Source organism: Seriola dumerili, unplaced genomic scaffold, assembly GCF_002260705.1.
Source record: "Seriola dumerili isolate Sdu_G_001 unplaced genomic scaffold, Sdu_1.0 BDQW01000756.1, whole genome shotgun sequence".
Lineage (NCBI taxonomy): Eukaryota > Metazoa > Chordata > Actinopteri > Carangiformes > Carangidae > Seriola > Seriola dumerili.
This window is the reverse complement of record NW_019175011.1, coordinates 401,658-429,385: the sequence shown is the minus strand read 5'-3', so window position 1 is coordinate 429,385 and position 27,728 is coordinate 401,658. Positions and strand designations below refer to the sequence as shown.

Sequence of the window (27,728 nt, the reverse complement as noted above, 5' to 3'; positions counted from 1 at the left end):
CGACCAACACATGGATGTCCTTGAAGCAATAAGTTATGGATAGATGAATACATGAATGAATTAATCAATAAATAAAATGATACACAAATAAATAAATAAATAAAACAGTTCCACCACATACTCCAAATAACAGAAAAAAAGATAACATTTTGCATTTCTGATTTGGACAATTTATCTTTCATAAACAAGTAAAACTCATGAAATCATCGAGTAAAAAGAAAGGGAGAAAGGAAGACATTTAGCAATGGGCCTCAGATCGGACTCGAGCCCGGCCCGCCGCCAGATGGCTCAACCTTGTGTGGAAGGTGTTTCACGATTCACGAAGTTGCACCGCTTTTCGCGCATTTTTAAACCATTGAATCAGAGTTAGACGCAGTCACGTGGATGTGTGTATGCGTGAAACGAAGCTTCCGACGTCATTGGTCACGTGATTTTGATAGAACGAATCAAGCCTCGATACACAGCTTCAGTGAAATTATTCTCTTTTTTTTGACACACTTAGTCACAGTTAACATCACTACAGGAAAAAAGTTTGTCTCAAAACTCTGTGTGTGTAAAACATGAATCCACAAGCGTAGGGAAAAGAAGTGGAACATGAAAATGAGACGCCCACCCGCAGAACCTGGCGGCAGAAGGTGTCTGCGCCGCGGTCCAACGCCGCCAATTTGAACTCCCATCTCCGCGACGACCATTTAGCCCTGTTCGCCGAACTACAGGTAAAATTAACTCACGTTACTGTAAGTTACCGTTACTTAACGTAACGTACTTTAGTGTTGGTTACGTTATACTAACGTTGACGTGTATGTAAATGTTCGTAGCGTTGTGTCTGCTGTGTGTTGTGAACGTTATGTGACGTTTCGGTGAGCAGTGTATTGAGCTAACGTTATCTAGGTGGCTAAGTAGCTATTTAGCTAAGTAGCTAAATAGCTACTGCGTTAGCTAAGTAGCTAAATAGCTACTTAGCTAACGCATCTCCGCTGTCCGCAGTTTAGCACAGCTCGTCCTTCAATCTTTAACTGTAACAATAATCTGGCCGTCGCTCATAAGTAATAGTTCAAATCAATTAAACTTTATTTCATTTGAAAGGAAATCTCGTTGCAAGTACACATAACATGGCAGTGCATGTATTTATCAACAGCAACAACAACTATAAATGTAAGTTTGATCATTTAGTAGGCTGTATGCATGCAGAAATTACCATATACAGCATTTCTAAATCTATAATTCAGTATTTCCGCTGCAAATTCACTCGGCAACTGCACGAACTATACTAAATAAAATACAAAAAAGGAAAAAATAAAGTGATTTCGTTATGTTTTAGAGCAGCAGAGTTCAAAGCATATTTCCATAATTATCGCAATTATTTTGGCCAGGATAATCATGACCTGAAATTTTCATATCGTCCGATGCCTAGTTGTGTTGTTACGTTTTTGCTTGAAAACCATAGTATAAAAATCTCAACCACCAGTTACCTCATTGTCAAATAGTTAGTAGTAGGTACTGGAGATCTAAATGAACAAATTTAGTATTCAGTTTAAGCTGTACTGTCTTGGACGTGATGCATTCTTACACTATTCTGTATGAAGTCCAAAGAAACAAAATGTTAATTTTTTTTGTCTGTGGGGTGTATTTGAGCTGGCAGGTGAACTAACTAAATACTCAGAACTATTGTGTGTCTTCTGCACATAATCACTTCATTTTATTTTGTGCTATTACACACTGAATAGCACACTGAAAATGTATCATATGCTATTATTCTGCTCAACTTTCACACTGTTCATTTATCATGATTCTGGTTATGAATCTGTTGAAACATTAAATACAGGAAAGCAACACTCCATAGAACTTATTTTAAAAATGAAACCTTTTTTAATGGCTAACATCAGACTAATGCGTTTTGTCATATAAGCCTTTATCTGAGCTTCCTCTTGACCTATTTTTTGGATTATGGTTTTTTGGAGAGCTGCCTTTCCTTTTATTTCATGAATTCGCTGGAAGCCACTTAGCAGTTTCTGGCAGAGCACCCGTTCAAATGAAGAGTATGTGAAGAGACATACTGTACATTTTCAATATATGGACTTATATCTTACGCCATCAAGTTTTGTATGCGATGATATTCTGGAGAACTGAGCTGCATGTTGAAGCTCTATTTTCATCAACAGCAACAAACCACTTGATGCAGTATTACATGCAGTGTTTGGAGCATGGACCACATTTTAGATCAGTAAATAAATTTTGACTTAACTGTTCTGAGAATTCTTCAAAGGGGACACACCTGTCAGGTGTATGGGTGGGTTCACTTGTTTACATATAAACCAACCTTCTGTAGATACCAACGAGATTTCTGTGAGATCCATTTCCATCAATTTTTTGCTATTTTTGTGGAGTCTGGTCGCGGTGGCAGCAGGTTAAGCAAGGAAGTCCAGACACCAGAGGATACAGAGGAGCAGTGGTTCTACTCTGAGCTCCCTCCGGATGTCCGAGCTACTTACCCTATCTACTAAATAAGGGTGAGCCCAACCACCATACAGAGAAAACCCATTTCAGGGACCGCATTCTTTATTTTGGTCACTACCCAAAGCTCATAACCAGAGCTGAGTGGTGGATGTAGATTGATTGGTAGATCTAAAGCGTCGCCTTCCAGCTCAGTTCCTTTACTGCAGTGGTCCGGGACAATGCCCGACTTACTGAAGTTGCACCAAACAATATCAATTAACTTTTTCAGAATGGATATATACTTTATGTCTATAATTAGGTTATTATCATGGCTATTTGTCAGGCAGTGTTACATTCATGTTTGAGTCTGCTTTTGGTCTTGACATCACAAAGTTTTGAGATTTGTTTCAGTTGGGACTTGACTTGACTTTGTTCTTGCCTGGATATTGAGTCTAGTTTCCTGTCAGTATAACTATAGTTAGCCAATATACAAAGACTCAGTGGAGAATCTTCTGCACTGACACTGAATGGCATTTAATCAGGGGAAAAAATTCAATAGAAATTTTTTTGCCTAGATTTTGTTTTCCTGTGTTATAGACAACATAACACATTTTAACGGCTCTCAACCATCATTTGTATTCATTAGTCATAATATTAGTAGCACCACAAATTCACTAGAGATAAACATGTCAGTAAACAAAGGAAGTTTTTCCCCCTGTTACATGTCTGTTTATGGAGAATCCAGTTCACTATTAAAATGAAAAATATAATTTCATGCATAGAAACTGCTAATTTGTCGTGTCAACATTTTAGCTTTTTGTTCAAAGCAACATGCCATGTTTTGTTGGTACACCTAAGCTGCTGTGAAACAGTATTAAATCTTTAATTGATTGCTTTGGACTTAATAACAAAACCCCGCAAGACTGTTCCTTTGCTTGTAAAACACTTGAGTAAATACTGAGGTACATTCTCTGTACCTTTTATCATTTGTCCTGTCAGAGTATTAGATTTGATTTCCAAGCATATTTATCTTAATTTTACTAATCAACCTTAAAATTAGAGTCTGACAGAGAGTGCAATTAATTTATGGCTTCTTGGAGCTGAGACACATGCAGACATACAAACAAGACGCACTCTCAAAGAGGTACGAGGAATTGTTTGCAATCGGTTTCGCTAACCAGATTAATGAAACAGGTTGGCACACAGCCTTGACTGATCCACATGTCAGAGCATCACAAAACAGTAAAATAACTAATAAAATAACATTAGCTTTTTGTATATTCACCACTTGTTTTTGTTTTTTTCTTAATTTCCATTAAACTGAGTGATGCACAGGCGTGGTAAATTGTTTAATGTGCTCTCACCATATCCATGAGCATATTGACATGTGCTAAGCTAACTGCACTCATTTAATCTCATTATGACTCTGCGAGATGCTCTACTGGAACCAAAAAACCCCCACGCAAACTTCCACAGACTGCATATTACTATGCAGGAAAATTAGAATAATCCTCAGCGTTTTTCATTATGCATGAATTAGTGGCCGCTAATGACAGAATCCTCTCTGTTTGTCAGATATGTTGTCAACATTAATAATGCTGCAGCAAGCTTTCACAGAATGGGATGACACGCAGCATTCACAAGCCTGTCAGACGTGATGTTTTTGACAAGTGACACGTTTCTGGCATTGACTGTGGGCTCAGACACTGTGAGTTAGTTAAACAGGTGGAGAATTTTTTAGTAGAATTTGTCATCCTTGCTTGCAGCCATGCTATACAACTATTTTCACTTGGTATAAGACTAGTGTTGTGATCTCTTGATGACCCATAAAGTACTTCCTTGAACAGTCAACTGCGTTGCCGACAACCATGTACTAGAACATACGCCCCCTCCTGCCTACTATGGAAAAGGGATTATCTTGTTTCACTTTGCTTCTTATCACAAGTACCAGAATACTCTTATATTTGGTCCCTTACATGTTTCATGAATCATGTGGAGAATACAGTTATGGAGTAGAAGGACTTGGCCTTTAATGCTAATGCTGCCTGCTGTTACACAAGCCTGTTGATGCTGAGGTCAGAAACTGTTGTGTGAAACGTTGCAAACTTAGAGACTATTTGGACACTTTCATTTTTTTTCCTTGCCATGGATTTATTGTTTATTTAATTCTAATTAATAAGGTCAATAGTTTCTTAAATAGTTACATCAAAAAGAAATTTTGCCATATGCAGAGGACAACAGTTCTGTCTCTGTGCACGGTTACACATGTTGTACTATATTATTTGGACATGTTGTGGAAAGGGTGTCGTAGTATAGTTCAAGTGTGGTTCAGCTGAAGTTACCAGTCTAGTATTTGTACAGTCCCTTTGTTCATCAGTGCAATGTCAGAGTGGCCAGTTATTGGTACAGTGTAGATGAGATCTCATAAGTATTGGTTGTGAGTGTTGGGGAGGGTCAGATTTCCTGTGTAAATTAAAGGGTTAGAGGTACAGTTTGGTGTCACAATCAAACAATTTATTGATACAGGTTATTGGTTTAACAAATTCAATGTGGAGTTGGGTGTCAAAGTTCATTTTTGACCTTGGAAACAATATTTTACTTACTTTTCTGTGAGCTTTCAGCCCCATCTCATGGTCTTCCTTAGCAAATGAAGGTTAATCACTTATAATAGAGATGACCAAGGAATCCCATGACAAAAACTTTCATGCGTACTGTAGGTCAAGCTCCAGAAAACACAGTCAGAGGAAAAGAGAGTCTTCCTCCAGTGACCTCATCGCGCTGTCCATATTTTAGCTAAAAACACTTAATGAGTGTTACTCCTACTTTGACTTGTATTACTAACATTTTCAACAGTGTGAAATCACTGGAGGAAGGAACTAAAGGCATCTGAGGATCAAAGGATGACCTTCAAGTAGGAGGATTGGTTTCATGTATAAAGTTCTGAGGTCTTGAGTTGTCTGCACAGCTTCAGTGGCTATGGCTTTGGGTCCCATTTCATGTTCACCTTCAGTCTGCTGCTCACTTTGACTGTTGTCCAGTTTAACGTAGTCTTTCATACTTAAATAAATCCAGTTGAACACTAGTCTGCTGCTGCGTCCTCCGCCAGTTTCCAGTGCCAGTGCCAAACAGTCGTGACCGTCCAGTCAGGAGAGGCCCCCCTCGTCAGCTCTCTGTGGAATCTGGAGGGAAAGAGGCAGACATGTTTAACGGGAGCTAAGAAAGTTTACTCTCATTTTAAACATGAACAGCTCCTCAGACTGATGTAAATCATGCATACCCAGGGGCTCCACTATTGAAAATTCAAAAGAGCTGCAGAAGAGCATCGTAAATTCTTAGTAGTACAAGTTTATTTCAAGTCCAGAAGATAAAGGCAGACTGACTAACGCTGACATTCAAACTAAGTTTTGCTTCTTGTTTCACCTTGAAAATAATGAGGTGAAGATTATGAAAATGGCTTCCTTATTCTGTCAGACTGTTTGCTAGCCTTTGGGATAACATTTGAAGTGTAACAGGCTTTCTCAGAGGGGATTCTAAGACCTGAAACAATGGGAGGGAGAATCTGGCCAACTAGATAGGTGGGCATTAGGTAGAATAGACCCCACCGTGTGGTCCAACAACTAACTGGATTACTGATAGGAAACGGAAAGAGGCTTTAACTGTTACATGCACACTGGGAGTGAAATTATTTCCTCCTTTTTCTCTTACAGCAGCAAAACAATTCAGTGTTTCTTTAAACTAAAATCAGAGCGACTGAAGTGATGCAGCACCAGAATTACACATAATCAGAACTGGAGTCTATTAGCCCTTTTCATATTGTTAAAGTAATGGCTTTTTGTTATTCAGGCATGGTTGTCCATTATGTTGATGTTCCTTCTGGCTTCATTCAGACATGAGGACATTTTACAGAAACAGCCACAATACTTGCACAATATTTGGTACCTGCAAAATTGTGAGTTTAGTCGATATCAAGGAAGAAGCTCACTGATATATTTTTAAGCCTTAACTAATGAATCCCCTTATACATTTTCTCATCATTTATTAGGCAGAAGAATTTTCTGACTATCTTTTAAAGTCAGACAGTGACCAGAAAAAGTTTTTGTTTACCTACATGCTGCATGTCAATTGTTTGATATTCAGAATTTCATCCATGCATGAAAGAAAATTTTAGATATAAAGATGGAGACAGCTGGAGCAGCTATTATTGTGATTATAAATCTGACATTAGGAGAATCTCCTCAGCAATATCATGCTATTTTCTTGGAACAAATGAGAGGATAATTGATAGAGTAAGGATTCATTTATAGAGTGCTCTTAATGAGGACAAGACGTGCTTAATTTTCCTCTTTGCATGTTTTGTAGATGTTTTGTGAATTCAGACTTGCTCCAAAGGCTGAAAGATTCAACCTGGCAAGATTGCCTTCTGCTGATTTATGAGCACAACTACAGAGATTGTGAGCACAACCAAAATGCAAATGACCTGCACACAGTCCTGTGCCTGACCACATCCTGTGTAGACAGTTACGGAGGACTGGAGTTTCAGTTGCTCTACCGATGTGCTGTTTCCACTGTGGTAGCTATATAGGCACCGTGTTAAAGTAAATACAGCCACATTTGTGGGTTTTTTTGTTACTTTTTTTTCCCCCAATCAGTGCCTCTACTCATATTTCTTACTTTAAGGTGTTTCAGTTTCACCGTTTCCCTGAGAAAGGATTTAAACATTAGATAAATTTGCATCTGTACACATGACATTCAATTATCCTTTCCACATACAGACGGGTCCAGAAGTCTGAGACCACTTTCAGTCATGGTCTCACTCTATATTTGAAAAACATTTAACTCACCACCATGTTGTGTGTAGCTGTGGCTCTGTTATCCACCCAACAAAATCAGACTTGCCATATGTTAGAAGGCATGCATGTAACTTGAGCTTTTGCCAACACATAATTATTTTTCCAAGTAAATATTTGTACCTTTTTAATTGTGATTCAACATACTCTATACCGAGAAATAAAGCAAACAGAGATTTTGGCACCGAACATCTGAGCAAATTAATGATCAAAAATGAGCGTTAAGCAAAAAAGACCCAGCACACACGCTGCCGTGAAATAGATTTGAACATGTCATAGCTGATTGAGGGAAGATTTGTTGTAATCCACACTTTTGGACACATGGTGTGTTTGTGATGCGTGTGCAGACAACGAGCTCAGTGCTTACTCATAAACAGCAGTCGCAATTTTCTTTTGCGGGCTGCTGTCTTCACTAGAGGCCACTTTGAAGATTTTTGTGCCCTCTGGGTCATCGGGCCCTTCGTGTGTTGACAGGAGCCAAAACCTCATGACGATGAAGCAGAACTTTCTACCTGCACAGAGGAAGACGGAGCAGAGTTAGCAGCCCAGCAACATCAGTAGATTAGCAGTTTAAGTGGCTTTCTCAGATTGTGACAGACCTCAACTGACCAGGAAGTAACCCTGACAGAATGTATATTTCAACTCAAGTGTCATACAACTTTCTCACTCAGGCCATGTCCACACAACTACGTTTTAGTTTTAAAACGCATCTTTTTGCTACGTTTACACCTGCTGTTCACACTACTCCGGAGTTAAAATGGAGACCTTTGGAAACAATGATGTAGATACCGACCCACCCAAGGTCTCTCGCTGATTGTGTCTAACGTGTCAAGACTACCAGTGGTGAAGGCAACATGGACAACGAATACAAGCGTCGCTGACCTTGTTTTCTTTGGTAGCAGCTGTTTTGTGCATTTTAATGCTACAACTGTCTTTGCTGTTCCTTGTTTGTAGTATTTTCTGCAACTACCCAACTGCTCAGTAGACAATCTGCTTCCTGTTTACACAGCCATTTGCATGCCAAGTGTACGTGAATGGTCATGTGATATGCGTTTTCAGGTGTGATTGTATGGACGGAGATCAGTTCTGATACGGCACTAAAACAGTCAGCTGGGCGGTAGTAATGTAGACGTAGCCTCTGTTTGTTTGTTACTGTATGAAAACGAATTGTGCAAAACTTACCATATTGATCAAAGACAACAGACACGTCTTCTGGAAGCACAAATATAATATCATCCATTGTTATAGCTAGCTGCTGCCTCTGAGCATTGGTGAGAGACCGGCACCTCTTCTCAATATATTCTACCATCTGAAAGCACAAGAGAGACAAATCAAAACAAAAACTGACCGGGTCATGGATTATATTTGATCGTGAGACCCGTGTGATGAATTTAAACCTAATGTTGTATAAGAATCACACTGTTGGACTGCAAAACATTGTTTTACAATGTGATGCTGTGCTTTTTGGAAGTGAACACACTGCCCAAAAACACAGGAGTCTAATCGATACATATATATCACATGTTCATGTGTATATATATATATATATATATATATTTATTTCAGTTTCCATAGTACTAGTGGTCCGTAACAGAAGGCACAAATCTCCAGCATGTGCATGATTTGTTACCTCATTGGACACGACCCCTCTCAGTTCATGGTATCTGCCACAGGACATCACATTGGAGACATGGACCAAAGCCTGGGTCGGATGAGGAACAAGACAGGTGTTTATTTACCTGCATCATGGTCAGTAATGTTTGTGGGTTGTGTTGGTCGTGTTAACTTTGATGCTTTGGTGGAAACCTTTGTCTTCATCAAAGTAATAACAGGGAAAAACCAAATACACAACCACTGAATGTCTAGTTAAGAAAACAGTCTCCCTGTGAGGTCCATTTAGTTGCCATTCTGGAGCTTTTAATCATATCACACAATCTTCATCAACAGAATGTGTCTGCCCAGGTGTAATTGTAGAAGTTCAAATTAAGGATTTAAATTGTTAAGCCAGAACAAAAGTACATTTCAGCATCTACAACTCCACAACCACTGCTGCTGCTGAACAGCTACCAGGTGACATGAGGTGAGGTTTACACACCAAGAATGGGTTTGATCAAAGTTACAAGTGCAGTTGCTGTTGAGATACATTGATGATGAGGCAGTCTGAGATCTTTAGGTGTGTTTTCATCCTTACATATTTATCTATTATTAAAAGTGAGGAGCTAAAAACCTCCTCTAGGTCTTATAATACCTTCCCTCCAGCCTTTCATCAGTCTCATCCTAAGTTTGACCTCTGACCCCCCTCGTGGAAATGTCTGAAAATCAGTTTTTATGCTTCATTTACATTTGAAGAATCACAAACTTTTAAACCAATGCCACGTAAACAAATAAAGGGAGATGTTTGGAGCCCTTTATGGACCACATACAGGGAAACGTTTCCCAGCTTCTTACTACATCATTGGTTTAATGGTAATTAGTAGAGGGCGTGTTGGTACCCGTCAATAGTTACCTGTTTTACTCCTCTGTCAAACTCTACAGAGTTGACGTCTAACTCAAAGTACAGTTCGATGAGGAACATGATGCCTTTACAGCGGATCCATGTGAGCGGGTCAGGGATGCCGACCACGGAGATATCGGGCTGTCCACCGGAGCTCCCCTCCGGCTTGTCGGCTCCGGGCTGGGTGCTGAAAAGTCTGTGTTTCTGACTCACAAACGCGAACCTCCGCCTGCAGAGCCTGCGGCCTTGCGCTGCGTGCTCCCCGGAGAAAGGACGCGCACACACACCCGCCCACTGCCGGTGCACGACCGGCTGCCCGCTGCAGCTCGGGCCCCTCGTCAAGGCGCAGACCCCGGGCTTGCACGCCGCGAGGCCGCCGAACTCCCGGCATGCAGCGAGACTGGCGATCCGCTGCATCGAAGCGAGGAGGACGCGGCGTTACATGCGACGTGTGACCCGAGGACCGGGGCTGAAACAGCCTCCACTCACAGCTGCCTTCTCGGCAACCTTATGCAACTCACCCCATGCCGTACCCATAATCCTTCAGCCGTACACGACGTACACACACATGACTGCTGCCTTCCAGTGCTGTTGGAAATGTAGAAACAATCAGGTGGAGCGCTTTATTTTTGCTTTATATTAGGATTTAGTTACACTTGAAAGTACGGTAGTAGTGTCTCTGGATTGTACTTATTTTTTTTACTTTAAACTGGTATATATATATATTTTTTTATGAATATATTTTATATTGATCACGTGTGTTTGACTAATAGATTGATGCTGCTCCTAATCTCACCTGCAGACTAAAATTCCTTCAGGATAGTTAAAGTTGAAAAGTCGATGGGAAGTTAAAGGATTGCATGATGGTCAAATATGAAAATATACATGTGGCATTTCTTTTATACAAACAATTAATGTACAGTATGTAGATGTAAGTAGATTTCAAACAATATATAACATGATTTACCAGAAACAACAGCCTAATCTGACACAAACTTTTATTTATCGCTTTTATATAACTGTTAGTCGATTTAAAAGAAACTATCCACAGTGACAAGCTGGCTCTGGGTTTCTATGCTCACCAGTGTCATTATGAGCGTTCAGCAAAACCATGTATAATATTTTCTAGCAGCACATATTACATAACTAGCCTATAACGTATTTAATTTCAAATAATATTTGTAGTTATCGAGAGAGAGTCTATAGCTGTGTTTGACGATGAGCACTTAAAGGCAGCAAAGTGGCTTTACTGATAGAATCCAGTAGAGGGAGATAAATATCCATTTATCTGTCGTGTTGTCTGTGGTATGTGTGTTGGATGTCGCTAGTGTGGTAGTGGTCGTTGTGTGTGTCTGTCCCAGATTTTGTGCCTCAATGGGTGTCACCTGTGTGTGTTGTGTGTTATAAAGTATGAAAAAACTACAAAACAAACCTAAGTATCTGTGCGTGCATGTATTATTAACACGATAGAGAAAGGACAACAACACCACACACACACACACACACACACACACACACACACACACACACACTACAGAACCAGTTGTTCCTACGGGCCAGCAGTTTCCGCCCAGGCTTTGTTTTCTGCGCAGGTGCCTAAAATGATTGTGCGAAAATGTGAAATTTGATCAGCAGACCAAAACATCATTAAGTCCCCGCTGTTCCCGGTGATTACAGGTCAGCGCCGTTTTCCCGTCTCTCTCTTCCCTCCTCTGCCACACGCACGCGGCAGACACCTGCGCGCGGCCCCGCCCACCTGAAGTTCTCCCAACTAATTTTATTTATCAATAATTAGCAGCGCAGCACTTGGTTATTTGAGATTGCGCTCAGACACGGAAACCTTTCCGGGATGTATCATAGTAATTACGTGTGTCAGCTGAGAATGCTTTTTACATCTGCGAGTCGAATGGAGCAGAATATTAACGACTCCACGCTGGATGGGATTAATTGTTGGAGAATCTGCAGATAAACACACAAGTGAAAAAGAGTTTGAGGCCAGGCTGCTGTTTATAACACCATAATCAAGATTTCTAACTAGGTTTAGAGTGAGGAGGAGGAGCAGGAGGAGGAGGATGGAAGGAGAAATGAAAGGAGTGAAGATAGGAAGGAAGACAGAGTTCCCATTAAGTCCAGTGAAACCAGTACATCTCTGCAAGAATACCTAGTTTGTGGCAGTTTGATTAAAAAAAAAAACTTAATTTGCATATGCAAGATTTTAGAATAATATACATCATAATAATAAAGCTCTTAAAGATTTTGACATAATGTCTCTTCAGGACAGGGCCACAACAGTAGATAATCATGTTGGGCCCACCTTAGTTGATTTTGTACTTTAGTGCAGTTTCTCTAACAGATATTAGTTTACATGGAGGGAAACTTTTGGGCCTCTTATTGTCCGGGGGCCCTTGGTTTTCTTGTTGCTTTTTTGCATAACTTGTAAACTTTCTCGCGAATAAGTTGTCACATACAGACGAGGTTTACCGACTGAAAATAAGCAAACAATAGAAAGAAAGCGTAGTGTATGAACTAACAGATTTAAACTGCCTCCAAAACCAGTTAAAACCAGTCTGACACGTCGATCCTACCAGTAGGGCTGTGGCTCCTGCTGACGACACAGAGGTCATGTCTTTCAACAGCTTTCAACATCCTGAAGAGGCGCTGACAGTCAAACACAGACACTTCACACTGTGGACTTTTAAGGCAGATTCTGATTTTCCAGAGTTGGTGTCTTTTAATATGACAGTTTTTCAAATTAAAAAATACTCTTTCAAATTAAAACATAATGACTAGTAGCTAGTATTTTGTTGTCAGGGTATATTCTTATTTTTGAAGCAGCAGTTAGACCTTCATCTAGGGAGATAACATTTAAAGAAAATAGAAGTGAACAGTTAAATGAGCGGCCTAAATGCTGTGGGACAAAGTTGAATATACAAGTTTTTTGGTGTTTAGTGACACATTTCTTTGGTGGATGTGATGGCACCGAGGCCCAGACTGCCAGTCTGTTATTCCTCCACTCTCTCAATCTTTCTCAATAGGTTGTTAAGGTGTTTTCTTAGTATTTTTACTGTAAATAATTCAAGTTTATCTGCTGCACTCACTGTAGGACACTGCAGCTCAGAGTGTCAAAGGCCTGTAATGTAATCCAGAGTCACAGAGATGGTGTGTGAGGGCTTTAATGTTGTAGCCAGTGTCTCCGTTGAGCTCTTTCCTGTTGAGCCACTGAAAGGCACTGTTGTCCACAGCTGAGCTCCTGGGTAACATCCACCGACAGGGATGAAGGTGTCGTGTTCAGCAAACCTCCAGAGTGTGCGAGGCAGGTCACTGGTGGAGCAGAGGTGAAAAGTGGTTGATCAGTGATCATGAATAACACACCAGGCTCTGGAATATATCACTTTATGTTTGATGGATTAAATCACTCCTTTAAAATAATTCTGTTAAGCAGAATTTGGATGTCTGACGTTCATGTATATCAGGTGAAACTTCCCAGTGGCCCCGAGCTAAATAAATCTGAGGGGTCACAAGACAACCAATAGGATGAGGAAGCAGAAACATGTTTCAGCTCCACAACATTAGGACTGTATCTAAAATAACAACCTACTCATTGAATATAGTGAAATCCATTTACTGTCTGTTCTCAAAAATACACACAACCGAACAAAAAACTAGTTGTCAGTGGCATGAACACTGCTTTCTGCAACAATCCCACAATGCATTTATAGATGTGAAAATTACAGTAGTAAAACACTGCACCTGATGATTTTATTAGTGTCTGAAATCTCAATTTTTCTATTGAGTGTTTTTTCTTTAATATTTTCCTCAAATCTTTTTTATTTTTCTAGTATAAATTATTTGAAAACCAAAGACGTGTACAGAGTTGCAAGTAGATCATAGTCATTTCATTGTTTTAAGGATCAGAAGTCACAAGAGGTTGAGACATATAAAATATACATAATATAAAACTAACTAACTTGTACACTCTGACTCCAGCATGTCAGTTTTGAAAATGTTCCTCGGTGAAATGACGATGGACTCAGAAGCGCTAATTTTAGTTTTTTGTTTTTCTTTCATTATTTATGAAATAACTTCGTCAACTTTTTCCGCTGGAAAGGATAGCATGTTAAATCTGAAAATATGTTGTTTTTGTGAATTTGAATTTAATCTGGGCTACAGGTATTGGATTTTGTGTGTGCTGGCAGGGAGCCACACACAATAGCAGGCACAGGTGTTGACCAGGAAAAAAAAAAAGAGAGAGAGAGAGAAAAGGGAAAGACAGAAAGTGATTTGAATTATCATTGTAGAATGCGTTTGGCATCTCTGCTGTGGAGAGAGCTTTAAATAGAGCCACAAAGTTTTATGTAAAATGGATGCATGGATATTTCCAAAATTTATGTTCCTCCATTTCTTTCTGGTCTATTTTTTTATTTAAGCTTTGACTAACTCTCTATTTCAAAATGCAAAGCTTGATCAAGAGTAGAGATATCTTTGACTTGAGAGCGGGGTAATGAGAGAAATTAGCACAAATGTTCTAAGTAATAGTTCCTGATTTTTTCACTCACAAATTATTTTTCAACTTGTTTTTGTATCTATGCATAAATTAAAAAATCTGCTGAAATTTATTATTCATTGGAGATGTGATTAATATGCAAAATTATGCAAATTAAGATGCAATTAGGCTCCAATTCTCTAGTGGAATTTTCCATTATAATTTAATACAAAGTAACAGAGTAATTGGTGTCACGTGTAATTACGGTTACTCAAGTGCACTTTCAGGCATGCAAATGATTCACTATACATGTTGGTTATCCTATGCAAATATACCATGTGGTGTTTTAACAAGTTGAGGAAAACACAATGGGTACGTGGTTACCCAGTGGGGTTGGAACAAGGTAAAGACACCAGGGTGTTTTTTTTTTTTTTTCAATGAGCACAGTTGGAAAACTTTCAGCGCTCAGATTATCACCAGTTAAGACTTCCAGTTTCTTTTTTTTTTTTTTTTTTCATTCTGAATTTTTGATGAATTGTGGAGAGGCGCAGACTTTCATCCATTACCAATTGATTAATGAGAGAAAACTGCTTTGGATGTGACTTTTGGAATCATGTTCGAGGGGAAAGGAGGTGGTTTCCAACATGAAACTGTTGCTTCAGTTAACACAAATCACAAGAAGTGTCAGACCCCCAACACCTCCACCTCCTCTACCTCCTCCACCCCTTCCTGGCTCCTCGCTTTTTGTGTCTTCATTTACAACTGCGCCCTGTTTGATCAATGACACTGCAAATGTCACAAGCAATCGCAAAACATTATGCGCGGGGGACAATTACGCCACAGCTCAGTGTGACAAACTTTGCATTCGGCGGCCGGGCGGAGAGAAGCAAGGCGATTATGTAATTGATATCTATTTAGATAGAATGAAAGTCCTGTAAACGCTTGGAGGGAAAAATGTCTCGCAGAGCGATTTCTTCTTGGGAGGCAAATTGATTTTAAATTGTTACATGGCTGGTTACATGTCCTGACATCTTGCTTTGCTCGCTCTTGCTCACACTCGCTCCAGCACACACACACACACACACACACACACACACACACACACACACACACACTGTGGCATTAAAACCATTCACACAGATACACTAACTTGTACACACACACTCATGCAGACATACACCCTCTGCTATCTGTCTTGTTCATGATCAATGCTCTGAACAAAGACATCCTCCCTCCCTCCTCGTGCCCCCCCGCTACCCTCACCATCCTCTTCTCTCTCTCTCGATCTTCTCTCTCTCCATCTGTCTCTCTCTCTCTCTCTCCGCCTCCACTCTGTGTGCCTGCCTGCTTGCACAACTCTCTCAAAGAACATAATCCCTCAACAAAATGGAAACACAAAGGAAACTTGAGCTCAATCCTATAAACGCGCGGACACAGCAGACAATGCCTCCTCCCACCCGTTTCCCCCTATCCCCGTCCCCCTGCATCCCCAACAGCCATAAATGCCCCGTGGCACAGATCAGGCTTTATCAACCCTCCCTCCCTCCCTCCCTTCCTCCTCCTCCTACATCCATCCATCCCTCCTTCCCTCCCCGATTAGTACCCCACCACCACTGCCGCCGCTGCCACCACCACCTCTACCCCGCCCGTCCCGCTGCTGCCGCCAGCGTCTTCCATACCTCCACATGGACCGCTCTCCTGTATCAGGAGGGTGGAAGGCCGTTTGATGATTTTGGCTCCTGCTTGTGGACAAATTTATTCAGTTCTTAGGCTTAGTCTTTCATTTGAGAGGCGGCGGTGAGCTGCTACATCTGCTGCTGCAAAGGTGACGTGCAGATAGATGTTCAGCAGGAAGGTTCGAGTAAAGCAGTTTGACTACTTGCAAGCTGATCCCATAATTTCCAGGCACCGTGTGTGTCTTCATTTTTGTGAGACGCTCACTTTGCTTCTTTTTCTTTGGTGTTTAAGCATTTATTGATGCACTATTCACTTGTCAATCAAACTGCTGTGTCCGACTCTTTTACATGTTTTTCCTTTGATTTTATTGGCTGATGATGTTCAAGTGTTCGTAGGTGGTGCTCTGCCAGAATGATAACCCAGCTGTTCTTCTTTTTTTCTCCCAAACAAAGGTTGATGTTAGCACAAAAGCACATTACTTCCTAGTTGACAGTTTTCTCAGGAAAAACCTGTGAGATACATATTGAGTTTTTTAACAGTGAAATGTAAAATCTTTCAGCATTCTGCCCAACAAGTCCTCCAAACCAAACTGCAAAATACCCTGATGGACGTTGGTTTGGTTTAGGCACGAAAGTAACTTGATCAGGTTTAAGAGGAAAGATCTCGGTTCGGGTTGAAATAAGTACTTTGTTAATGTTAGAGGAGCTTCGTTGTCATGGCTACAATAATAAACGTGGTTAAAGTTAGGGTATGACCATGACGAGGTTGGAAACAAGAAGCAAACAGCAGTCTCCCGACTTAAAGTGTGATGTTTTTCACTCACTTTGCCTCTCCATGATAAGGTCCCCTGACTTCCTCCTCCCTCCTGTCATAATAAATGTGACCACTAGAGGGCTTTGTCACTTGAACGTAAACATATTTATTTTGGGACACTTCCTGAAATAACTGATGCTATCGTTCTTTTGGGGGTCTCATGATAACCCAGGCCTTCTTCCTTTTCATAGCAAACAAAGGTTGTGGCTGACACAAAACACACAGATATGTGTTGTGTGATAGTTTGGGTTATTTGACATGGGGTTGTGTAAGGTACTTATCTAAAGTCAGAGTATTAGCTGCAGCAGATTCGGATTAGCATCTAACCACTGTGGACGGGCCCATCCTCAAGGGCATGCTTTAGCCTCTTTAAAAAAATGCCCACATAAAATAGACAATATCAATTCGCCGGATCACCATTTTATCTCGCCGTCAAACAGCCATTTTCCTTGGAACTACAGTTTGTGAACTGTTGAACTGCGGTATTCCTACGCACAGGCGCACCTACGCTTAGCTCTGTCGCACTCTGCTGATCTGGGGAGAAATACATACACAGCGTGACATAAATCGCTCCACGTTATCCAATGAAAAAGAGCAACAAAACAAACATTTATTTTCATGTAGATGTCTACTGGTAACGTTAAAATCACAAATATCCACCAGTTCAACTCTGTTGCTGTTTGCCTTTAATATAAAAGGACAATGATGCATGCAGGAGAGATGTGAAGTGGAGATGTCTTGTGGCTTTTATGTAGGTCAGTGTCAGTTTCTACCTTTCACTTAACTGTTTTGCACCCGTTTGTTATTAGAGCTCAACTAAACCAGCTGACGCCCCGTGTTCTCCCGCTGGGAGCGAGCCCTGCTCGGAGCCTCAGCAGCACCGGAGACGGAGGAGCTCCCTGGAGGTGGAGGTGAGGTGGGTGAGGTTTGACTGCTCCAGTGAGAGGAGGTGATGGTGTAGGGCGGAGGGGAGGGGGGTTGTTTGGCACCAGCAGCGGGACTCTCTGTGACTGTGTGGTCTTCGGAGAACCACTTACCGCCCCCGTGCTCTCCTCCAGTTCCAGGCTCTGGAAGGTGAGGCAGGCTCTCTCCCTCCTTAACCCCCCCATCCCCAACCTGCTGATTAAATCAACCTTATGCAGGGTTAAAGCGCGATAACGAAGGCAAAGTAGGCCACCTTCACTCGCTCTCACAGGAAGAGGAAGTGCCCTGGTGTACCTGCACTTGTGCTTGGCGTCTCGCTGGCGCTACAACCCTTTGCACAGCTGGAGGCGAGACAGCGAGCGTGTTCAGATCAGAGAGCAGCAAGGCTCACGTGTTACGTTTCCTGCTACTGCGATTGTGTTGAGTGACCGTCTGAGGCCTGCAAAACAAAAGATGCACAGAGGTGATGGCTCATTTCTGTCTTAACTGAAAATTTGCGAACTGCTCTTTGGAAGTATCGGTATGATTCTGTTTATTACACTCAGATAACAGCGAGTCTGAAACTCCATTACATTCTGTCTTTCTTACATCTAACCCTGAATACACCTCACAAGCAAAAAGTAACATTCAAAACCGCGAATGTGTGGATAACTTCATTTTTGATTAAGACAAAAAAAAAATAAAAACATCAGGTAAGTTGTTGCAAAATGTGTTCACACATGTGGCTCAATAATTAACCTAAATCAATTTGGAAATTTAGCAACCAAAGTAGTGGAAAGAAAAACAGGTTGGGATTATTATATATATTTTCCTACATTTAACATGCCAATGAGCAAATCCCACAAACATCAGAGATCTGGAATGGCGAGTCCTTCTCTATAAATTCTATAAATGTCTGGTCTCTTTTCATGGATTACTGTCATTTGCCATCCGCTATTGTGAGTGCCTGCCAGGCTGGCTTGCCATTTCTGGGCCTGTGTTTCCAACCTTGATATATTTGCCAAATGAATATTTGAAGCTGTAATTAAATTTATCCCACCTCTACACCTTCTGTAAGACGGCCACCTTGCACATTTCTCACATGCCATATTTCAGCTATTTTTTGTGTGTGAAAAAAAAAACACACACACCACAGCTTGTTGCCATTTTTTAATGATTTGGAATGAGGATATTTTTACTGGAATAAATCTGATTTCAGGACATTCATAATGGGTCCTGCTCACATATTCAGACATAAATACACACCGTGTGGTGAGAGGAGCCTTCAGAGCTGTCACTGGCTTCATAAACAAACTTCATAAAATGTCAGTAAATATGATAAAAAAAAAATTAGGAGATGAAATTATAGCAGAATTTAATGCATTAAGCAAAAATCAGGCGCTGCTCCTGACAAACAAGTTACTATTTCCAGACAGCTCAGAGAAGGCGCTTAGAATCAGCATAAATGATATAACAGAGCCCTTCTCATTAACAGATTAACATGTCTGCTGTGTTTTTTTTTTCTCATAATTTAAAGGTAAATCTATAAAGTTGTGCTTCTTTGTGTAGTGAAGGATACAAGGGAGCTTTAGACTGGAGGAAGGGTGATGTTTTATTAAATGATGCTCAAACTATTGTTCACCCTGAGACACGAGGCCTTAACGCATGCAAGGAAACAAACATCTGATTAATTCATGATCAACAACAAAGCTACAACATGGTATTTGTTGTTTAGTTGTTGTTTTTTGTGTGTGTTTTTTTTGTTTGTTATTTTGGGGGGAGGGGGCACGTTTTTACCTCATAAACAGATTTATGAATAAACAAAATAAAAAACACATTTGGAGAGCTAATTTACAACAGGTTACGTAATATGTTCTGTCAAGTAATCCTGAAGAGGATTTCGTTCAGCAGCGAGGTGAGGGATCCCTCCGTTAACTAGACTTTGTTTTCACTGTGTATTTTTATTATTTCAAATTAAAAGTCACTTGACGTCTCAGTTTGGAGGTAAAGTCTCCTCCCGCTCGCAGTTATCTTGTCCATCCTCTTTCTCTCCATCAGAGGATCTAACGTGTCCCATCATCGCCCTCCCCGTGAATCCTGTTAGTTACACTTTAAAGGAGCCCACTCCTGATAATTAAAATCTCCAAGCCTCCCAATAATTACCACTGGTTCCTCTGCACTTTTGAATTGCACTTGTGGTGACATAATTCATTAGTGTTTGTCCAAAGAAATGATTTAGAGGCTTTAAAGTGCTCCTCCATGCAGAATAGCTATTAAAGCCGCCATATGCACATATGCTTGGAGCGTTAAACGGTTTGTTGAAGTCAGTCGGGGTACAAGGGATGATAAACATAAATTATGACTAATACACTGCACCAGTGGCTTTTTCGAAAATAAAAAATTACTGACACAGGGAAACCACTTTGGATTCACCGCCGCAGTGCCGCGGCCCCCCTCATCTGTGTGTGCTGAAGCGAGGATGTAGGAAGCACAACACAAATGGCTCGGGCATCACCTTGAATATTCAGATGGGTAAGCTAATCGTTTATGCCTGGATACACCATTGTGATTACCTGGCTCCTTTGGCATCACTTCTGAGCTCTCTCAAGGCGATGCAGAGTGCCTTTCGTTTTCATTTGCTTCCATTAAAAAAGTTTAGACCACACAATGAGACTTTATGACTGAAGTTCACGGCATAAATTCATACCAATAAATGTTATTTCTCTTTGCTTTAACAACCTGTGATTACTGTGCATAGTGCAAACAATTCTCAGTTTTTTTGTGACAAACACCCTCAATGAGGAGTGTGTCTTGAATGACAAAATGGAAGGATGATTGTTACCACCTAACAGCTGGTGCAAATGAGCAAAATTTTGTGATTTTTACACCAAATCTTGTAAATCAGTGCATGTTACTATCTGTAGATAGTTTTCTGTCCTAAAAACACAACATCATATCTTTCCAAACAAAATTTAAACATCTCTGTCTTATGATTTTTTAAAAATGTTTTTATCAATATAATTGTAGCCCTGGTGTCTCCTTATGGAGATTCTGAGAGTGAGATGGGCTATTAGCATTAGTTAATACAGGCTCTAATGTTAATCAGGGCTTAAACAGAAAATTAATAACAACTGAATAATCGTTTCAGTTTAAAAAAAAAAAAAAAAAATTGCATCTCAAATGGAAAAAGTTGCCTCTTTTCTTTGACATATATTCAGTAAATTGAATATTGTTGGGTCTTGGACTGTTGGAGAATTTGAAGACACAGTCTCAGACTCTGGGAAATGATTTTTCTGACATTTTATGGACACATTTAATTGAGAAAGTGATCAGCAGATTACTGAAAATAATCTCTGGTGCTGATGGAGTCTCACCTTTGCTTGCTGATGTGCGTTTCGCTTCCTGTTTTGCAAACACTTGCAGCTTGTTCAGCAAACTAGCGCTGAATGTGGTTTTCATTATTATTAATGTTGACCTGTCTTGCTGGCCCAGCACTCACACCTACGCTGTGAAAGGCTCCGGTTCACTGTGAACAAGGCCTGATGTATTACCATACACCCCGCATTCATCACTTTGTTTCCCCTTTGTGTTTCTCCTTTTTTTAAGGCAACGGCAGGAATTATTAGCGGCTTAGCACCGAGAGGCCCCTAAGTAGCTCTCGGGGTGTAAGCCTCTCTCCCAACTCAAGGCCAACACCACTCTGAGCCCCCAGCCCCATTTAGTGATAATGTACATCTCAGCAGGGACATGCAATGATCCCTCACTTCTCCATGCTAAATGATCATTTTCTTTCTTACTCTCTGTCTTTCATTCAACAAATCCACTCCCCTCAAAAAAAAAAAAAAAACTCCCCGAAAATATTAACATGCTGTCGAACAATAGTCCTCAGAAAGCATGAATCAGCAGATGATTCCCAATTCCATGCACACAACAGGGGATTGTATTCAGGCTGTTTGTGTGTGTGTGTGTGTGTGTGTGTGTCTGTCTGTGTGTGTGTGTGTGTGTGTGTGTGTGTGTGCGCGTGTGTGTTAGGGTGGGTGGAGGGGAGCCTCTGTTAGCACCGACACTCCCATCCAACAAAAATTCCAAACCCCCGGCATCAGTACAGAGCTTATGATCTGTGGGAAAGCCGAGGCGAGTTGCGCAGCGGCGGAGCACCTCGCCCGAGTCTCCAGACGGCCTGATTTGGGAACGCCGTGAAATCCATGGCACCTCTCCTGGCTTCCTGGCTGAACGGCTGCCATATCTTGTGATGGACTGAGGCAGGAGAGAGCGAAGCAGCCAGGGATGAATACGGCTTAATCTTTACCCAGGCCACATGTGTGTGCATGATAACATGGTTGCTTTCTTCCTGTGCAGGGTTATTCTTCGCCAGCTGCCAGGTTAGCTGCCTCGCACAGCCGTGTTTCGCTGCGATATTTGCCCGCTGTAAAAAGAACTATTGCACCTAAGGTGGGGGCTAATGCATGTTTTTGGAATTGGCGGTAATTCCTGACACATTTCGAGAGACAGATAGGGTGTCTTATAGCAAATGACAATATATGTAAAGACACCTAGCCCCCCCACCTCCTTAATATTTTATTTGTGAGGAGCCTCCTTATGCTGGGGATAGAGGCTATTTTTATAATTAAACGGCGACGTTGTGATCAAAAGCAGCTAGACATGAGGCAAAAATACCTAAACACACATTTAAAGTGGGGCTGCAGCTCTGAAGACATAAGGAAAATGCTATTTTTGCGACATAAGATCACACCAGATTCCTATACAGTAAACAAATATAGATGTAAATGCGTCTGTGCTAAATGGTTGTTAATTTTTCGGATTTCGACTTCGCTGAATTTACAGGCAACAAAACACATTAAAGCAGCTTTATTCCCCATTCTTTACCATTTCTAATGTCTAGATTTATGTATAGTGTGTGTGTGTGTGTGTGTGTGTGTGTGTGTGTTTGCAGGTGCTCTTCACGCCATACATTTCTCTATCATCTACATAGGCTTTAATGCAATCACTCCAGCAGCTTGGTGTAAATCTCCCTCCTCTCTTTCCTCCTCGCATAAACTTTCTCCCCCTCTGCTCATCTGCCCGGCGACACAAAGCCCATCTATTATGATTGCATTACCATAAATGATTTTATAACATCTGCTTGTCAATAATTATCGTACAAATTCCCGTGCCCTCTGACCCGTGCTCTGAATGAACCCCAGGTGTAAGGCACTGTCGGGCTAATGAGTAGCTCCACGCTAGCACATTGTCCCCACGTCAGCGCACACAGCCACCCAGCCACTTCAATTAGAGGCTGGCACACGCCTTAATATTAGCCGAAAATTGAGGAATCATGCGCTAATTGAAAACATTGCATTCAAGAGGAGGTGGGCTGTAAGTAAATGGTGGGGATATTTGATCTAATATCAGGAAGGATGCACAAATGGCTGTCCGTCCTCCACAAGGAGAATGTTGAGATTAATGTGCAGGTTATTCAAAACTTTCTTTCTTTCCTGTTCTGTCTGTTAATAACTAGTTTTGACACCAGCGGCAGTAATGAGAACAAACAAGTAGAACAACATTTGACTCGTTCTTAGGGAGAAGTAATGAGACTGTGCCGATGTATTTTTGAAGGTATTATTATTTAAATGGCACCACTCAGCGTTTGTGAGTGTATAGACGACTAATGAGTTGGTCATAACACACAAGAACACACTATAATGCAGCTGTAAGCAGATGTAAGGACATTTGAGTGTTTGTTAATGCATTTATCAACAATGATAACAAATTGTAATTATATAGAATATTACTTCATGTATTATTTTGAACAATCCACATTTATTAATTGCACTAATGATAATAATCATTAGTGGAGGGTGAAAGCTCCTGCAGAAGTCGAGTAAACGGATGTTTTAGGTGAAGAATATTTTGTCAAACTACTGTTTCAGAGCTGCCTGTGAATGATTTATACGTGTGTTTTAAAACAGATCATAAACACTGTAATGGATGTGTTCGTGTGTGATCATACATGATTCAGTTTTATTACAGCTCTGTTATTTTGTGTTATCAATTAGTCATTAACTGTTTATACATCGACTACAGAAGCTTCTCAGGAGAAGACAAATACATTTACGCACTTCCAATTAGCACTTGTCTTTACTTTATATTTGCTCTATAACTGCATTACAATCTTGTGTGTATATACAGCTTATAAATGCTAAATAGGGAGTTTGATCAAAATGTTGTTTCTCTGGTGCATTGCTGGTGTAAGAATTTAATTTGACTATTTTGCAAAAAAAACAAAAGAAAAAAAAAGATAATAAAGATTTATTCAAACAATTTTTACTCGGATGTAATTTTAAGTAAAACCCAATATTACCCATAATGTGTTTAAGCTTTTCTTTGCCACCATAGAAAACTAATCCTACATATCGGACAATATCTGTGGATAAAACGCAAACAACTCAATTAGCAACGTTCCCAAAGTGCCACACGAACCCCTCCATATCTGTGGAGTAAAATGTAACCGAGTGAAATCTTAGATGGCACCGACTAAATTCTCCTAATAACCAAATTAAAACAAATACACAGCGCAATCACTAATGCCACATGCTCACATTACAAACCATTATTCAAGTGCTCAAAGACACTGAAGTGCATCAATCTATTACATAAGTCTGTCTCTCCCTGAACAGCAGTGTAGCTGCTCTGTAGCAGACACAACTGCAATGTCAGATGCAGTCCTAATTGAAAAGTTAATTAACTTTTTGAAGTCCTCAGCTGTCATTCCTGCAAATCAGACTCGAGTCCGGCCCCATGAGACCAACTTTATATCAGTCTTAATGGCTGGGGACCCTCAGCGTGGCTACATGGGAACATTTGGTCATTGAAAGTACCATTTATAGAGTATTGTTTAATTAAAGTCGAATTAAGAGAACTGTATGCAGAATTTAATTTCTGCTATGAATTATTGTCGAAAACAGAGTGCAACTCAGATAATCAAACTTTTCATTATCCTCGCCTCCCTCCTGAGGTACCTACGCTGCTTCGCTCCACGTCTTTGTTGATGAATCCCAAAACATAAATGAGAGGAAGCTACCCACAATGCAATGCATATCTACAAGTTTTTTTTCCTCACACATCAACTTCCTTCTGTCGAATGTTTTTCTTTCTTTTTTTTTTTTTTTAACAATCAAAAGCTTCCACTTGTCGTCACGTCTGGAGCAGATAAGTCAGAAAGTGTTTCTGTCAGTGATATTTGAAATTCCACAGACATTATGAGAAACACTATGAAAACCTAGATGGTCTGTCAGTTCACCTGTAGTGCTGTTATGACAACCGAACATGCCTGAGTAAGTGAAATGAGCGCGGTGTGGACGTAAACCAACAACCTTTTGGGCACATTTTGTTGGTTATTCTTTAAATTACAGATATTTTTGAAAACTGACATTTTCCGAAAGTGAAGACATTTTTCAGGAAATGAGGACGGTTGTAGAAAGTGAGGACGTTTTTTTAATAAAATTTTTTTTTTTTAAAGTGAAGTCAATTTGCTTTAATTCTGCCACTTACATTGATAGATTGATAGATAGAGGTGATGCAGCGGGAGAGAGGGGTGTGACATACAACTAATGACCCTGGTTGGAATTGAAATGTTGCAGTTATTTAGTATTTCAACCACCAGGCCATGGGACACCCCCATCAACAGCTTCTTATAACCTCAAATCAAATTATTTGTCGTAAACTTGACAAGGTGGGGGGGGGCCTGAATGTGCTGTACTTTATTATTTTCATCAGCCACTTCTGTGCTTGAAATTGGATTTTATATATCAATTGTACTTATGGAGGTTAAGGTTAATGATACTGTTTTTCCCCTCATAAGAACACAAATAGGTCTAGGGGCCATTTTAAATCATCTACATGTACTTGTATACTAATATTTGTAGTTTGTATTTGTGCTTTTATAAAGCTTTATTTTAAAAGTCAAACTATTTCCTGGTTTTCTGAAATCTGCCTGACGTGACTGTGTATTCACAGGAACGTTCCTGGATCATTTGGTGCTGTTATAGGGGGAATAGAGTCAGTGTTTGGTTGTTACACCCTCAGCTAATTATTTCCAAGTAAATATCCAGATGAACCTTTAAGAGTCTTTTAGTGAGTGTACAGCAGATCAACTCAACACGCACTAATGTTTGGCAGAAGTTTGCCGATAGACAAGCGTCACATTCAGCACGCATGGGTAGTAAAGTTTCTGATAATGAAAGACGAATAAGTATGTGAGGAGTGATATATTTGTCCATCCACCCACCCACTTCCACATCCTGACTTTCCACTCAATGATAAACTGTTTCCTGTTTTCCTCCACCACACAATCTGTCTTTAAGCGGGGCAGGAGTTAAAATCCAGCCGACACACTGCTGCCTCATTTAAAGGTTGTGTGGAGACGGATCCTCCCGCCTTGTTTCTGGGGGTCAGCGCAGGTTTAATTGATTCTCCTTCTCCCTCCATCTCTTATTAAGGCCACAGGGAACTCCTAATTGGCCCTCCCCTGTGGCCACTTGGAGAGGCAGGCAGACGTGGCCCCGTAGACACTTCTGTCGGTCCTCAGGGACGATGGCGGATAAGAGATTCACGGCAAATACGTGGCTCCGTGGATCTGCTTCTTTGGGGACGACAGTCTGATGTCTCCCTCCTTCGCCATCTGGACACGAGATTTACTGACAAACCGATCGGGACCAGAGAGACTCGACGTGGTTTTTATAACACCTCTGTATATTCAGACTGGTGTGTGTGTGTGTGTGGGCGCGCGTGTGTGTGTGTGTTCTTATACTTGAGTGTAAGCTTTAGACTTTGGGGGTGAGTTTCAGAAACTGAGGATGTTTTTGGAAAGTGAACACACTTTAAGAAAAGTGAGGGTGTTTTTGAAAAGTGAGAAGGCGTTTGGTAAGTGTGGACATTGTAGGAAACTGTTTCAAAAGTACGTACAGTTTCAGGAAGTGTAGACATTTTTGAAAAGGTACATGTTTCTGAAAAGTCAGATTATCTGAGTGTGGAAAGTCTTGGAAAGTAAGGACGTTTTTGTGACGTGAGGGTTTCTTTGAAACAAAGGACTCTTTCAATAAGTGAGAATATTGTGTAGAGAGGAGATTTTTTATGTGAGGATATTTTTAAAAAAGGAGTTTGGACGTATTTGGAAATCAAGAATATTGTGCATTAAGAAAAGGCCTTTAATATTGGAAAAAACTCATAACATTTTGATAAAGATACAGACATTTTACAAAGAGTTTTTTTCTTAAGAAAGTGAAGACTTTTTGAAAAGAAGGATAATTTCATTAAATTTTTTGAAAAAATGTGGTAATTTTGAAAAATGTGGGTAAATTTGGAGTGTGAGGACATGTTGGGAGAGTGCAGACAAAAAATATATTTTGAGGGTAAAGATTTGCTTTCAGGGTTTAGTTAGGTTTAGGTTGAGGTTTGAGGCTCAGAGCTGCGTCAGTGAAGTCCTCACAAGTCAAGAAGCGCAGGGGTGAGTGTTCATGTGTGAGAGACAGAACGACAGATACAGACACAAAGAGAAGATGTGGGATGATTTAAAGGTCGTGTTTGTTGTGGGCTTGCCATGTGCCTGTGTGTGTGTGTGTGCGTATTTGTGTGACGGTGAGGTTTAATTAGGAGGTAGTGAGAATAGTGTGTGTTAAAGTTTGTTAATGTAGATGTGTATGAGTGTGTTTCATTTGGAGGTGGTGGTAATTGTGACTTTTGTGTGTGTGTGTGTGTGTGTGTGTGCGCACGCCACATGTGACAGATGTAAATGCCCTAAATGCAGGTGTGAGCAAGTGTATCCGTCAGTTGTCTTTGTGAGTGTGCGCTTGCATGCCCATGTGTGAGAGGACATTGATGTGTGTGTGTGTGTGTGTGTGTGACTGACCTTGATGCTTGTTACTCAGAAGTCAAGATGAACAGATAGGCAGCGAGCTTCACCTCAGTTGTTCTTCTTCTCGCTTCCCTTCAACCACAAACACACAGAAGAATACGTTCCGTTTATTCCAGATCAAACTGCACTTCACTCAGTCTGTGCATCCTGCCTGCGCTCGAT

The 27,728-nt window shown here is 40.6% G+C and overlaps 1 protein-coding gene across 2 annotated transcripts; it reads right to left on the bottom strand.

The window, feature by feature from the left end:
* Positions 1 to 4,508: 4,508 nt before the first annotated feature.
* Positions 4,509 to 10,294, bottom strand: LOC111236907 (m-AAA protease-interacting protein 1, mitochondrial-like). 2 transcript variants are annotated; one of them, XM_022765816.1, is made up of 5 exons: positions 9,790 to 10,294; positions 8,914 to 8,985; positions 8,466 to 8,592; positions 7,651 to 7,795; positions 4,509 to 5,615 (listed from the first exon to the last, which is right to left on the bottom strand). In XM_022765816.1, the coding sequence occupies exons 1-5, from the start codon at positions 10,192 to 10,194 to the stop codon at positions 5,516 to 5,518; spliced, it is 849 nt and encodes a 282-aa protein (XP_022621537.1). In that variant the 5' UTR covers positions 10,195 to 10,294; the 3' UTR covers positions 4,509 to 5,515. The 2 variants fall into 2 exon arrangements, with proteins under 2 accessions (XP_022621537.1, XP_022621538.1); XM_022765817.1 differs by lacking the exon at positions 8,914 to 8,985.
* Positions 10,295 to 27,728: the final 17,434 nt, after the last annotated feature.

Excerpts from the sequence above, each read along its gene's own strand:
- LOC111236907 (XM_022765816.1), bottom strand. The coding sequence starts at position 10,194 with ATGCAGCGGATCGCCAGTCTCGCTGCATGCCGGGAGTTCGGCGGCCTC. Across the intron at positions 8,986-9,789 it reads TTGACAGAGGAGTAAAACAG|GCTTTGGTCCATGTCTCCAA; the intron begins GTAACTATTGAC and ends CATCCGACCCAG. Across the intron at positions 5,616-7,650 it reads ATTGCGACTGCTGTTTATGA|ATTCCACAGAGAGCTGACGA; the intron begins GTAAGCACTGAG and ends CTTTCCCTCCAG.